Below are 16,393 nucleotides of genomic sequence, written 5' to 3'. Positions count from 1 at the left end.
CATGAAAAATACTAAAGTTCCAACACAACCACGGAAACATCAGCATCATCCTACTACTAACCTACCTCGATGGCAGGGCTCCCAGAAAAATTCTGGCCCATTCCAAGTTTACTCGCAAAATCGGAACAGGGAAAATCCCGTCTTAATAAAACGGCGCCAATCCAATATGGGGCTGCAGGAGAAAAGAGCTTTCGATTTTGCACTGGGGTGGAGGGTGGGGGGTTGGGGGGAGCTTGTGGAACATGCCCCTTATCGCTCTCACGAGGCGCCCAACAGGTGGCATTAGTAGGTGGCTTTAAAGAAAACGGGGTGGGGGGTGTTCCTCATTTTAGTTTAGCTACTGAAGAACTTAAGGAAAGATCGTCTGGAAGACCAGAAAACAGCCTAGAGGTCGGTCAGACAGCAGCAAGCACAACTGGGCGTCTCAGGCGCTCCTGTGTGTTCCAAAAGAGCACCAGGTGGGTTCCAGACGCTTTCCCTACACTGCAGGGAGTTTGTTCTAGAAGCCTGCAGAACTGAGTCCCCCCTTCCACTTGTCAAGTGGTGGCTCCGTGAACATGTGTGCGAAAAGGAGACCGCGCCACTTCCTGACGCCAAGCTGAAAAGGGTGGCTGAGAGTAATGGCGGGGGGGGGGGGGCGGGAGGGCAGTGCGACAAGGATGTCTGGTCACAGTCTCCTGTGAAAGTCAGGACATACCTGGCCTGTCGTAGTCGCTCGCGCTCTCTGGGCGGGCCAGAGCCCCAGGTGAGGAGGGTCCAGGTGGTGAGACGGTCGCCGCCTCTGCCAGCGCCAGCAGCTCCGCGGCAGCAGGCAGAGGGCGCACGATTACCTCTCGCCCGCCGGGTCTCCAGCCCGCGCTCGGTTTTGGTAACTTGGCGCGGTCGTGCAGCTCACATCCACCCTCCGCCCGGCAGAGAGCCGCGGGGTCCGCGGCCCGGAGGAAGCCCGCAGTAGCGGGGGTTCCGCGTGAGCCGGCCGCCCGCCCGGCCTGCGGGAGGCCGGGGCAATGGGGGGCTGCTTGCGGCCGCCTGGCGCGGAGACGCTCTCGCACAAAGAACCACCCGCCTCCCGGAGGGCTGGGGCTGGGGATAGGGGACGCAGACCCGGAATTTAGTTTTTATGATTTGATCTTTAAGCAAATGCAGAGAGTAAGAGTAATGAATTGTTGGGAGACCCCGTCCACCCCACCCCCACCCCCGCACCACTGAGCCTGGTTGTGCCGGCGAATTAGTTTGCAGTTTAGATGCCCTGGTGGTGGGTGTGGTGGCAGCGAGGAGCGCTTGCTCATCTCTCAGCTGCCACACTGAAGTCACTACCCGCGAAGCCCGACTTCCTCCTAAAATTTCTCAGAGCACACGTCTGAAGGGTAATCAATATTGTATCATCAAATGCGAGAGGCGTAACGCGAGGAAAAAGAAACGCCGTCATCCCCTTCTGTGACCACCCCAGTCCCCACGGCTAAGATTGTTCACAACAGTTTGTTTGTACAGTGCTGCCACTTGTTTTCCCCCTCCTTCCTCGCCTATTATTCTGACTTCACCATGTTGGTTTGGATTATGTGGATTTTCACCCTTTGCTTTGACTGGAACAGCAGGACATGGTTTAGAAAATGAAGGGAGGGAGGGGGCTGCACACTCAGGGCTTCCAGTTTAATAACATCACTCCAAGTTGGAGGCTTTATTTGCTGAACTGGTTTTGATTCCATCCACCCTCCACATGTATTTGCCCAGGCATCCAAAGGAGGAAGCATTCTTTGGCGTACACTCTTAAAACTTTCCTGGATAAATATTTTCTTCTGGGGAAAATCAAAAGTTGTATAAACTTTAGAGAGGAAACAAACAACGCAACCTCTCCCCCACCCCGCCCCCGCTTTTTTTAAGTGTGCAGGTTTTTAGAGTTTTAATAAAAATTGATTAGCCAGATGTTTCAAGTGATAAATATTTTATTTTAAGCAAAATATTTATCTATTAACATTGGTTTTAGAACCTTTGCACGTCTCTACTTCCCCATCTTTCCAATCAACTTTTTATTTTCTTTTCACTTGCAAAGACTTTTTTTCTCTGTAATCGACCACCCTTTTTTATTTCAGAGAAAGCTGGTAGGAAGCAGACTGAAACTTGCTGACTTTCAGACTTTTCCAAGAGAAAACCTCCTGCCAGATTTCAGGAACTACCTGATACTAGGCAGTTTGTAAAGGACCCAGAGATTGAATTTAAGGGGAGCAGTGCTCCCACACCCCGATTCCCACCAGGAGTGCCTTCCTAGTTTGATTTGTGGCTTGGAATTCTTTGCATTTTATAAAAGTCACAACATTACTTTTATTTCTAAAGACATTAGGAAAGAATTGTCTAAGGCTTTCAAATTTCTGAGAAGCAAATTTCAAGTCCTACTTTTTGGTATACCTGGATGAATAACATAATGAATGTTTCACACCACCAGTCATCTCTTTATTTGAACAATCTGTGGAAAGCTACTTGTCCACTTTGTAAGAGCCCTGCACTGACCCTCCCTGGTGATAAAATCCAGATCTCTGAAAACAGAACCCAAAACGAGACACCTGCATCTGTTTTTCTAAATCTTTTAATGAACAGGAATTAAAAGAACAAGGTTTATTAAATGTTTTAAAGGAAAAGTGTGTATCTTAGAAAATAAAGTTGAGGATCGTGACAGAAAATGATTTGTAAATTTAGTGTTCTTCCAAGATATACATATTTCCCCTTACATCTAGTATCTTTGCCAAACAAAATCACTGGGAATGACTAAAATCAAAGGTAACCCAAATCACAGATTTCATAGTAAGTAAATGTCTGTAAAAACTTATCGGGTTTTGATGATTTGTGGAAAGTTTTATTAATATTTACTTGAAGATTTTATGACTTGGAAAATGTAACTCTCAAGAACAGTCCTTGCTCTTTCCATTTGCATTGAAGTTAGTAAATCAAATATGCTGTGAAAATATGTTTTGCCTTTAAAAATCCTTTGCATATGTAACTGATTATTTGATATTTAAAAATTGCATATATTTTATTTCAGACAAATTCCAAAGGTTCAGAAACAATCTTAACATTTAAGGTACTTTATAAAGAAAGTTACTATGAGAAGCTAATAGAAGTGAGGGTGTTAAAAAACACACCAAAATTTGAATGTTGACATGTGGATAATATATTAATACAATAAAGAATTTTACTAAATCTTTTATTTAAGGATAATAAGTTTCTTAAGAGTCAAGGTGAAACTACTAATTGTTTACATGAGCAAGGCACAAACCATAATTATATTCAGTTAATTAAGAAACTTGACATGAAACTTCCTAAACCCACTAAACAATGTTAAAAAAAATGCCTTCAACTTTTGATTGTTTACAATATTTTGTTTTAAAATTGCTTACATTAATTTTAAGTGCTTTTCATTTTTGCTCCCAATTTCTAGCATTTCATGGAAAATACAACTTTATATAAAATGTAACCATGATGTAACACGTGGCAATGGCGTTTTATTATATGTAGTTTCCCTTTTATAGTTTCAGTTGTTTCTGAATTATAAATATATCCAATTGACCTTAAATCTTAAAATAGGCAGAAAAGTGATATCAACTACAGCACCAACAATAAAGTATAATTTTTAAAATTTGATAGCTGGTTTGTATTTATAAATCTATTGTTAATGCCGGAACATTTATTGTTTAAAAGAAATTTTAATTGCTCACTTATGACAAGGACTAGAATGGTGTAATGGATGAAATGGAAGAGTGAAGAGAATGGACATTTTTCCCACTTGAATTATTATTATCAATATTAGTTGTTGGGAAGATACAGATTCAAAATGAATTAATTTCGTGATAGATTTTGAGAGGTTACAAGAAGTTTCTTTCCGGCACAATCAAAATATTATCGTAGCAATTCAGGTTGTCAGTAAAAGCTTAAACAAATTTGCTGATAATCCTGTTAATGACCTAGGTCAAGTGTTAACTGTTGTGGGTTATAAAATAGTGAAATTAAGGTTTCTCCTACCTCCAGGCAAATAGCATAGTTATAACTATTGGGGGGTGGGGGTAGCTATTAGGGAAGCTATTAAATTACTAAAATGTATAATGCATTCAATTATTTAGTCTAGCATGATGAAATGCTATTAAAAGCAAATGTAAACCCTCTTCAAAAAAAAAACACCTATAAAGATATGACAGCTTAGTCTCCATAAATATTTCAATCACAATGTATTATTATTTCAGGATAAGTGTTTATATACAAAAAGTGATGCCAATTTATAGTGATTGTTAAAAACGGAATAATCCATTGTTTAAATGTTTGTCTCTAACATTTGCTTAGTAGTCAAAGGGAAGCATACAGTGTTCATTTGCAAATTTTACTTTTAAGCTTTGAACAATCACATAGTCGCCTCTAGTACTTAGAAGATTTATGTTCAGTAAAATACATTTCAAAGATAGTGTCCCAGCCATTCCAATAAAAGTCTCCCAAAATAAGTAGTATATAAATATGCAGATTTAATTTTATTTACTTTTATTTTGAAAACTTTGACTTCCAATGTAAAGAGCTCTATGGGTAAATGTTAATCGAATTTACAAATGCTTCTGGTAGAAAAATGATTCAGTGCTTATGTACTGATGAATTAGCAGTACATTCTGCCTCAGACTCCTTCAAATGTTGAAAAGTATTTAAAGGGAATACTTTATCCATTGCTAAAGAGATTGATACTTCCATTTTATAGCAAGTTTTTACCTCTTTGCAAAGTTATTTTTATTTACTGTTATGATCATCCATTTGGGATCAGAACAGGGAGCAAATATATGAAGTTCTTAAATAACACGTAGTGTAGCAATGCTATTTTACCATGAGTAGTTGATTTCCCATTGGAAGTCTTTTATTGGTGTGTCATGTAAATAGAGACCTGATAAGATTTTAACAAAGTTCTATGCAGCTTTAATAAAGTTTCTATTTGAGTAGAGAAGGCAATTGTTAGTTTAAGCAATCATTGAAATTACGAATAATCTATTAATGTTGAGGAGGCCAGTGATAGACAGTATCACCTGGCATCATTTTCTTGAAAGTATATTAGAAAGTTATTGGTAACTGGATTAATAAAAGGAAAGTTCACATGAAACTTTTTCTAAGTTTTTTTTAACTTTTTAATCACAGGCCCATGGCATTTTAATATTGATATTTGACTCCCAGACCTCAAATTAAAAGAATATCACACAAGGGAAAGCAATTAACTCAATGGCTTGGTTTTGTTACCTTTTAATTATATCATGTCTAACTTCATTATAGATTGTGAAATAAATTCTAATAAATTTTACTAGTAGATTTCTAGTAAATTTTCTTTGGTGTTGAAATAAAATTTTTAGCATAGTATTTTAAATACAACTTAGTATTTTATGTCTCAGTTCTCAAAATGTATACCAAAAGCTATATTAAACAGATTCATCTTATCATTATTACTTCCACTCAATATATGAATTTTCAGAAGCATTTTACTTTCTATTCAAATAATATTGTTAGAAGAATTTCATGGAAATTTTGGCACATACTTGGATTTTTCACTTTTCATGTTGTTCAACTCAACTATGAAGACCTAAGCTATTACATTAATATTTAAAATTTCACTCAAATATTACTCAAGTTAAAATCATTCATTTTAAATTTTGTTTTCAAAGTTTCCCTTCATGACCTCAGGAGGGAAAGGAGACACTACCCATAGGACATGATCTGGAAAGAAAAATGCCAGGAACAATAGATAAACTTTTATCCAAACAAATTAAATGTAATTGTGTCAGTTTTCTGCATATAGTTCCCTTTCTATATACATTCCTGCCTGCATAATCATATACACATTATATACTGAAACATATACAATGTGTGGCTTAAAAGAAATTTACATTTGATTATTCCTGTTTCATTAAATTAATTTGCAGTAATTTTATATAAGCATGAATAAGTTTCAAGGGTCTTTTTTTTTCTCTTGCAGTTTACTGAAAGGTTATGTTTTCCACAAAAATACTGACTCTCTCAGCTCTATCCCTGCGCATTATTAATTCAGTAAAATCCATTATCTAAATAGTTTATAAATATTCCATCTGGAGAAATACAATTTATCATAGCAGTATGGGAATAATATTGCTAGACTTCTAGTTATTGTCAACTCTTGAATATCTTCAAAAAATAGGATTAAACAACACTAATTTTAGCTTACTGATATATTACTCATTATACGAATGATACTCTTGCCTTTCATTCAATAAAAAAATGATTGGCCATTACTTTCAAATAAAGATTTTAATTTTATTTGTAAAAAAAAAAGTCACTTATAGGTGATCCAATGATTTTCTTGATCCTTATATTTTAGAATTTTCACTTTCCCAGTTAAAAAAAAGACACAGAAAAATTTAATGAAATCCGTCAAATTGATAATGGCAGTCACTAAGGAAAGAACAAAATTAAACTGCTCTATTAGCAGTGAAAAGTAGGTCACCAAATATGAAAGGCAGTTTTTAGATCTAATTAAAAAGTTTCCAAATATTTTGAGTATTTACTAGTCTTTTTTAGATAATGCATACAGTATACAACAGTGTTGGCTTGCCAATATATTTTTAGTGACAAAATATATAAAGAAGCATTTTCACATATTGCTCAGTATTGCTAAATTGCAAAACATTGCTAAATGTTATTGTCATAAGTTCAAAATGATTAAAAGGAAATCAAAGTTGCAAGTGTTGCTTTAAAGGACTCAATTATTTAGAGAACTTTGTCTTAAGAGTCAGTGATTGTATTCACAAATCATTAGGAATAGATCACAAAAGGTATACATGAAAAAAAAGCAATGTATCCATCAAATACACAATCTTATATAGGAAGCATTCGTGTCCTCAATATTACATTTGCACTTTAATCCATTGAAAAGGAATGAACACCCATTAGAAGGAAAATAAATAACCCAGCATCAGGAAATGCCATTTGCTGCATATGGACATTCTTTCTTAATTTGTTATTCAGTTATTTACTATACCTACCCAGAACTTTTCACTTTTCAGCAAATACGTTCCCTTATTTGTATATAAACCCTTAAACAAAGAGAATCCAACCTAAGCGTATTGTAATTCCTGCAAATATTACTTATGTTAATGTGGCATATGCTGCTCATTAGAACCTGTACCATAGAGCAAACCATCGCCTGGCGGGATACACATCACTTCAATACAGCATTGCAATATAAACACCCACACACCACAACACACACACACACACACACACGCACACACACACACCATCAGCTTCGACAAACTCTGATTTCCCTTTAGTCCATTCATAAATGCCATGATCTTAAGTAGGAACAACCTGTCATTACCTTTAAACATACTAAAGAATCCAGCAAGGAGGGTTTAATTTTCTTTTAAACTTCTCAGAGTACTACATGGTCATAATTAGAAATAAAATACTGCCATGGCTATTTGGCAATTAACATCGAGGGTTGTAAAACTGGAGGATCTTTCTTTCTTTCTTTCTTTCCTTTCTTTCTGCTTTAAATTGACAAACAAGGTAATTGTTTGAATTGGTATCAGAGTAAAAACACATTTTAGGTTTAGGCAATCCAAAATCCTCTCTTAAAGTCTTTTAGAAGACAGCAGAAAATAAAAGCACATCTTTAGTTTACTCTCAAAGGAAACTGCTTTATGCTGAGGCACCTTAAGGACCTGAAAAGGTTTCAGTGAGAACGTGCTTTGAAGAGCGTTAGCCCTGCGGGGCAGGGCTGTTTGCTGTACCTGGCTTACCTTCATTGGAAGGTTGGAGAATCAGTTCCCCGAAGCAGTTGAGAATGGAGCAGCTGAGAAGGAGGAGGATGGAGAGGTGACAATCCATGTTGCTGGTGCAGAGGGCAGTGAGAGGAGCATATCTCCATGAAGCATGCCACTGATGTGAGGGGGAGCGCTCTGATTGCTGGAGAAGTTACCATGCTCCGCTCGCAGGCTGATGTCAAGTTTGACACTGGAGATAAGGAGGAGTCTGGCTGCCTTTCCTCGAACCTCGCTCAGGGACTTCCCTGGGTCCTAGTGCCGTCGGAAGCGAGCGCTGTAGAGGAACGCACAGCACGCGGAGGAGCCTTGGAGACTCGCAGACTGCTCTGTGAGCAAGGGGTGGGGCTGGGGCGGGGGGTGCGCCGCCAATAGGCACGAAATCCAGAAGTTGTGATGGGGCAGTGGTAGAGAGCAGTGGAAGGTAGGGGAAAACACCCGCTCTTTATTTCCAGTGAAAAGCAGCTATTTTATTGTTTGCTATACATGCTCTGTAGGTTAATTCCCTGAAGAAACCAGAAACCTTGATAGGAGTGTCATATGGCAGTGTGAGTGGAAGAGAAAGTGAAATGCCAGAAGATGTTTGTATTATAAGAACAGGAGCCTTTCATTTAAAAAGAAAAAAAAATCAAAGATGATTGTATATATTCAAAGGAAAATTAGGATTATTCCTTCACTACGTTCAATATAATCATAACTCTTACAAGTCCTTTGTGGTGCAGAAGGACACTAACACACACCCCAGATCAGGAAGTCTTTTCAGTTCCGTACCAAGTGGTATCAGGGCTTTCAAATAGATTTGGCACAGGGATTTCGATGCACATTGGGTATACTTTAGTTTTCCAAACTGGGGAGTAACCTTCACCATGCTAAAGAAGTGAACAAACCTAGCCCCAGGAATAGCTGCTGGGCAGCATTTACTTTTTTCTGTGCTGTGGGTATAATACAAATCAAACCTGAAGTTCTTGACAGCACATCGCTACCCCTCTCCCTCACCATCTCTGTTAAGATCTCTGGGTTCTATGAGATAAACATGGCATATTTCACAGCTCCACTTTCAGCTTTTCAGCCACTTCCAATCTGATAATAGTTGGACACTGTTCTTCTTTAACATTCTAAATCCAATGGCTAAATAAAGTGTCCTAGCACTTTCTCACTTTACACCATGGCTAGAAATGATTTCTCTTATTTCCAGTTCCCTTGTTGGATAATATAATTGCAATCTATTTCAGCTGAATAATTTTGTGATTTATATTTTGAGAACTATCCTCACTTATCTTTAAAACATCCCCCAGAAAATGATTACTCAAATATCCTCCTTCTCATCTATCTTTCCTTATTCTAAACAGAAAACAAGACTTACATTCCTTGCACAACTCCAGAAAGTAAAGATAGGTTGACAACTTTAAGATCAGTGATCAATTTTAGAGCACTAAGTTGTAGAATCTAAATAAGGGTTTGAAAAGGCCTTGCTAATAACATATTCATTTCACAAACACGATGTTTTTAATGAGAGAACACAATTTTCACATGAATTGAAGTTAAGGGCTTCTGAGAATAGCTTGTTGCCTGGGGTGGGGGGTTGGGAGGTGGGTTGAGGAAGTAAGAGGAAGAGTGGCCCTGCTCACTTTCTATGTATGCCTTGTTACTTTGTATCTCTAACTTCTTCCCACATTATGTCACCGGAGGCTGTATAACCCTCTTCAAGTGCCAAGTCTGTCAGGATTGAAAATAATGACAGATACTGAACAGAGGATTCAGATAATGGTGACTCTGGGATTTTTTAAAGTTGCAACACAACTTTAGTCTTTCCATAAGGCACAGTTCCATTGTTCTAGGGTTAGATAAGATTTTTCTGAAACTTGAAAGATAATAAAGTCTTATTTGGAATGGCAATTTATAAACATTTTGGAAAATATGCCAATGTGCTGATACCCACATACATTGGCTTCCCCTCACACTATTCTCTCTTCACAATTAACTGCTGTCACTGGGGAAAGAGGCATTCATGTTTGAAGGAAACTACAATAGTGTGAAAATGAGTAAGAAGCAATTCTTGGCCTGGGAATATAATATAAACAATACAAGATCTCTCAATTATAGACTCTCTAAATCAAGAGACATCAAACAATAAGGATTTCCACAATCTCAAATACTTATTAAAAATGCATATCCCTCTGCCCACCACATATTTACTGAATTAAACCTCTAAGGCTGGGACCCAGGAACCTGCAATTTGACAAGCTCCTCAGGAGATCCTTGTGGTGATCCCAACATTTGAGAACCACTGCTGAGTGTGAAGAGGGAAAATCAGAAACAGAATGATGAGATCTGAGGCAATTTCAAAAGTAAAACTAAAGTACTATGAGCTGAACTACAATCTAGTAAAAAAAAAAAAGAAAGAAAAAAGAAAGAAAACACAAGATTAAATTAAAATACGTGCGTGAGGTGAAACAAACACTAGTCCCCAAAGAAAATCTGGATTTGGGCTTTGAGGAAGAGGGTGATGATCAATCTCTGCAATGTTTAGTTCACCTAATATTTCAGTTTAACAGGACGTGAATGTCTAGCATGTACCTTATCATGTGCTAGACACTGAGGGTAAAATCATGAAGAAGACCTTGTCCCTGTCCTTTAAAACAATTTAGAATCACATTATGGCAAGTGTTAGATAGAGGTAGAATTTTTTATAGTGTGGGGTGGGGGTTGGGGACAATTCAAGTTAGGGGTTAAAGGATATTCCTCTAAACGAATAGATGGCGATTGAGTGGCATAGAAAAGATTTATTTTGAAGAGAAGAGTACTGAGATGAGAGAATATATTTGAAAAGCATGCTTTCTGGAAGAAATAACAAATGCTTCTCTTACTGGAGCATAGATTTTTGAGGTGAGGTGACCGGGTATGAAAAAGGGGAGGCAGGAGGGATAGGAAAGAGAAAGGTTAAAAAGAATTTTGTGAAGTCTTCTAAGGAGCTTGGGCTTGAAAGTGATGTGGGACAGAAGAGAGACCTACTCAATTTGCATTTTAAAAAGATCATTTTGCTGAGCAATTGGGTGGTTCAGTTGGTTAAGCAGTTAAACTTCTGACTCTTGATTTCAGCTCAGGTCATGATCTCAGGACCCTGAGATCAAGCCCCATATCAGCCTATTCTCTCAGCGGGGAGTCAGCTTGTGATTCACTCTCTCCCTTTCCCTTTGCCTGCCCCCCCACCCTGTGCTCATCCTCACTCTTACTCTGTCTCTCTAAAATAAATAAATCTTAATAAAATAAAATAAAAATAAAAAGATCATATTGGCATATTTAAGTGGGGGAGAGTAAAAAGGAAGCAAAACACCAGTTAGGAGCCAAGAGACCAATTGGATTCCCTCTGCAATAGAATAGCCAATATCATGTGGTGATAGAAGTGGGGCTCTCAAATCAGACTAAATTGGTGACTGCCCTTACTCTATTACTCTTAGTAAAATTCTAATAGTAATAGATCCTCCCTGATAAGGATGTTGTAGGATTAGATAAGATTTGGAATGGTACAGATAAAGTCTAAGCCTAGTGCTTGACACATTAAAAACATCTCAGACTTTTTTTTTTTATCTTGATCTAGAAGAGAGATCTAGAAGGTATGATGCTGAACACTTCATAATAGACTGATTACAAGAAATGAGGTGGATGGAAGTTTCTAGGAGGCCTTTCAATCTCTGGCTTGAGGGAGAGGGTAGTCAGGAATGTGAAAGCAAAGATGGGCATGAGATACAACAATTTCTGTTTTAGGTGTATCTACATAAAGTGGCCCAAGGAAAAGTCAAGGATAGATGAACTACTAGGAGACAAAGACCTTCACTGGAGTTCTTCTTTAGGGAATAATTTCCTTTGCAAATAATTACTATTAAAAAAAAAACTAAGTTCATCCACATAAACCAAGTGTTGGCAAAAAGATGAGTTGGCCATGGATGAAAGAAACCCTAGCATATACCAATACTTAAAGGACAGGAAGAACTAGAGAATAGAGAGCTAGAAGAGATGAACATATCATTAAAACTTTTTAAGGGTTTCACAAAGAATTCATGACCAGTAGCGCATGCAAGAAAAATATTCAATAAAATATCGACTGAATAGTGATAGCTGGATTTGACAGCCAAAGATTTTGATGACTTGGGTTGTTGCAGTTCTGGAGGAGTAACTGGGCAGCATGTAAACTTTGAGCTGAGGGAGTAAATAGAGAGTGAGGAAATAGAAAGATAACTGTACTATTTTTTCAAGAAGGTGAACTTAAAGGAGAAGGCATGCTTAGGAAAGGAAAAAGCAAGAGGTGATGAGAGTACTAAAAAATGGGAGAGGGTTGCAAGAACTTTGGTGGATCAAATTTGGGGTATGGAGAAAAGGTGGGGAAATAATGGCTTCTATGTAGGACATGGCAAGATGCAAGTGTAGATATTCAAGCCAATAGTTAGAAGATAAGCCCAGAAGGGAAGGCAGGTTAGACACTGCAAGCTATACAATCATTAGTGAATTGATAATAGCTTAACCCACTGGAATAGATGAAATTGTCCAGCAGGGTCATAAATAGTCATAAACATAAACAGTGGGGGAGAATCAATTCTCTTAAATAAAATATTCAAAAAGCAGACAAAGGATGTATAATTATCAGAATTAATTGATTAGGAGTAAATGTTATAAAATAAAGTTAAGAGAGAATGAGTTGGAGATGGTAAGACAGATGAAAATTTCAGAAAGGGAGAGAATCAACAACAACAACATCAACAAAAAAGATTTTTTCATTTAGTGGAAAGACCAAAGGACTGGGAATCCCCAACCAAAAAATCATACTTAGAGCTGCAAAATTCTTTAGAACATATCATTTTACAGTTAGAGAAAGACTAAAACATTAGTGACTTCATTCTGTTCACATGGTCAAAGACAACAATAAGGAAAATATCTGAAAGCTCTTGCCAGTATGCAAAGAAAACATTAGAAAAAATACTTAAGAGGAACTTTATAGGAAATCTTCCATTACCTAAGTGTTTGAGGCTGATTAGAATAGAATAACCAAGAAAGCCTCTTGAAGGGTTGTGATTTTTTGGGACAGTTACTAAATTTGGGGCTTGAAAATAGTCACAGTAGGTTGCACAAATTAATTTGCCGTATTTTAACTAATATCCACTGAATTAACCTATCTCTACTTTAAACATTCAAGTTTATGCTATCAATATAAAATGCCTGAATTATTAAAAAATGCTAATTGTAGGGACGCCTGGGTGGCTCAGTTGGTTAAGCGGCTGCCTTTGGCTCAGGTCATGATCCCAACATCCTGGGATCGAGTCCCACATCGGGCTCCTTGCTCAGCAGGGAGCCTGCTTCTCCCTCTGCCTCTGCCTGCCACTCTGTCTACCTGTGCTCACTCTCTCTGACAAATAAATAAATAAAATCTTAAAAAAAATTTTAAAAAATGCTAATTGTAAGTTAGAAAGATTTCATTCGATTTTTATAAAGTCGTCAAAAGGAAAGTAAAAAAAAAAAAAATCAGAAATGTGATTTGCTTGTCAGGATCAACCAATGCTATTTATAACATTCTATTACACTGACTTTTATAACTACCGCTGAAACATTTCTCCATTTTAAAAAACAGACTTTACTACTACCATAACTTCCTAATCTTCCATTTCTCTTCCCAAAAGACAGTCAAAATAAGCCAAGAGTTCATCTTAAAATCTAAGGGAAACATCCCAAAGCTCTGAGTAAATTCTGAGCAAGAGCACATGGAGTTTGAGGTGGTGCAGGAGTGAGGGAGCATTTAGCTGAAACAGAACCAATTTCATAGAACTTTTGAGTCCATTTTTGAGAAATAATCATACATATTTACACAAATATTTCTATATATACACTCACATACATACATGTACACACGGAAGAAATACTGTATTGATACTCTACCCAATAATGTTTTCTAGAATGGGTTGTCTCAATCTTTAACAGGCAGAAGTTTGGGAGTTTGTAAAAATGCAGACTCTGACTTTGGAAATCAAGCCACAGGGCCTGAGATTCTGTATTCCCGCAAGTTCCTCACACCATGTCTTTTGCAGGTCTGATAATACTTTGCATAGTAGAGTTCTAGAATACATAGATCTTGTTTGGATAAATTAGTATAAATATGTAGATATCACATAAATACAAGCACAACCATATTAAAAAATCAGATGGTAAAAATAGATGAAATACATGGCCCAATGGATTCAACTTTATCTTTCAGTAAATTTCCAGATAAACCTAATGCTCCCGCAAACTAGTTAGATAATACTGTAATACGTTAAATCACTCTCTTCTTGTAGGTAATAGTCAAGACTAATTCACCATTACTGTGAATTCTTACTCTGCTTTTATCTAAATCACTCTTGTAAACATTTTATAATATACTGATCTGCCTTGTTATTGGAGTGTTTAAAGGGTATGAACTGTCTACCCAATATTTTAAGTTCTTTAATGACAAAATAAATATCAAACATTATCTAGAAGAGAGAAAATACTGCTCAACACAAAAATGTATAATAATCTCTTTCATTTTATTTTAGAATATGTTGAATATGTGATAATTACAGTTTGATAATAATTTCTCAAGTTATGTAATTGAGGCCAAATTTCAACTATCCAAGGGGATTTGCAAAGCTTAACCCACATAAGAAAGCCATTGTAAAAACAAACCCATGACTTAATTCAAAATGAATTTGTGTTTACAAGTACTAGGACATTTATCTAAAGATGAAAAATTAATGTCCCTTATTTCTAATGGACTAATTTTAATTACAAAATAGCATTTTAATTTTCTTGACATACTGATAGGTAGTTCAGTAAAACAAGTATTAGAAATATGGCTTATGATGTCATATATATATATCATACATATATGATTATGGCTCAGGTAAAAATGTAGCTGCAACCAGAGTAATTTTTAACAAAAAGCAAAAAGTGATAAAGGATTATTAACTAGTCCATGAATGTATTTTGAGAACACATGGCTTCAATTTTGTTTCTCAAGTATCTTGTAAGCCTGAACATAAAATAGAATTACTCAATACAGAAAAATTAACTGATTATGTGCTTGTCTAACCATAGTCTCCTATCAGCTGGGAACCGGAAAAATAATCCATATTAAGTCATAGGGATCTTATATTCAACAGTGTCAAACATTTGTGATTTTTCACGGATGTTCTTGTTTCCACAAGTGCCCAAATAACCTTACCTGCTTTTCCAATTTGTCTCTTGGACTGTGCTGTGGGTCAGTGATCCCTATTATGTCACATCAATACAGTGGTTAAATAATGATAAATAATTTAAAATGTGGCAGGTAATCCAATCTTAATGTCAATCATCTTTATCCATACAGCATTTCCCAAATTAAAATGGAAGCTAAACTCAAGTTTTTTTTATCCAAATATATTTCCTTAAATAAAAATTATGTATTTTGCATATTTATTTGAAGCTCAAAGGTAACTGAATTTTAAAAATAAATCAAGGTCAAAGGAATTGCTCCTAGAACATTTAAATGTAATTACAAATATACTAATGACATCATTTTTCTTCTAATAAAATAAGATACCTCCTCCAGTTCCTAATCATAACAATGAAAGGATTCAAAATAGGCATGTTGTATTCTTATTATGTCAAGTGTACTTACTTAGCCATGTCTATTATTTAGTTAGTTTGGACTCAAATAATCAACAGTTCTTTTTTGAAACCCTTGTACAAGTAAAGCCCCGAGTGAAAAAGTGGACCTCTTTAAAATCACTTTAGAGTACAATAAATTTACAAGTCACACTCACATATAGGAAGCTTGTCTGTTGGAGGTACATCACATCGAAACCCATGAAAAGTTGATGTCATATGCCAGTACTCACTTCACTCGATTTCATGAAAGATTTAGGAAGTTGCTGTAGGCCATGCACTCCACTAGAGGGCTCTGCAGAAGCAGCAGCCACCGCAGCTGAAGATTCAGGTGTGTAGATCAGCTCATTGACAAAAAGCACAGAGGTCTTCCTGGGACTTAGCACAACTTTATTTTTAGGTTTAGTTTGATTGGTCTCCTGATTGCTATAATTAAGAAAGGTTACGGAGGCCTACGTGTGAGTTTTATCTGCACGTATAGCATTCTTTTACTTCCCTTATCTGGACCCAGTGTTGAATTCATCATAACCCTAAAGAATCAAGAACACAAAGAATCACATTTGATTTCTGGTCTAAAGAAATCTATTCATGTCTACATTAACAGGTGTTGAGATGAGTGATACAATTTCTTCTTTATGATTCTCTCTTTCACACAGTTTCCTCGTTAAACTTCCGCATTGAAATGGACAACGAGAATGTGTGAATGTAAGATTTGCAGTATATTTGAGATGCTTTTAGCAAAATACGAGTTAGTAAAATTTACTGAAAAAGTTAAAGGAATATGGTGAAACTGACAGTGACAAAGGATCTCCAAAATGGATAGTCATGTATATGGCACCTAGGGTGGACAGAAGACAGGCTCACCTGTAGTATTAATGGTAAAGGTGTTGCCGAGAGCAACAACTACAACAAACACACAATAATTTGGTTTTAGCACT

General features: G+C 36.7%; 1 protein-coding gene across 2 annotated transcripts in view; it reads right to left on the bottom strand.

Annotated features, from left to right (window-relative positions):
* The window catches only part of EPHA3 (EPH receptor A3), a gene marked incomplete at both ends in the record, with an annotated part of 354,839 nt that extends 346,967 nt beyond the window's left edge, over positions 1-7,872 (bottom strand). For both annotated transcript variants that reach the window (XM_080797891.1, XM_080797892.1), the window contains one exon: positions 7,785-7,872. In XM_080797891.1, coding sequence (XP_080654017.1) covers positions 7,785-7,872 — 88 coding nt within the window. The remainder of the gene's footprint in view (positions 1-7,784) is intronic.
* Positions 7,873-16,393: the final 8,521 nt, after the last annotated feature.

This window comes from Martes martes (genome assembly GCF_963455335.1).
Source record: "Martes martes genome assembly, chromosome: 1".
Classification (NCBI taxonomy): Eukaryota; Metazoa; Chordata; class Mammalia; order Carnivora; family Mustelidae; genus Martes; species Martes martes.
The sequence above is the reverse complement of the archived record's forward strand: the minus strand, read 5'-3'. Positions and strand labels throughout refer to the sequence as shown.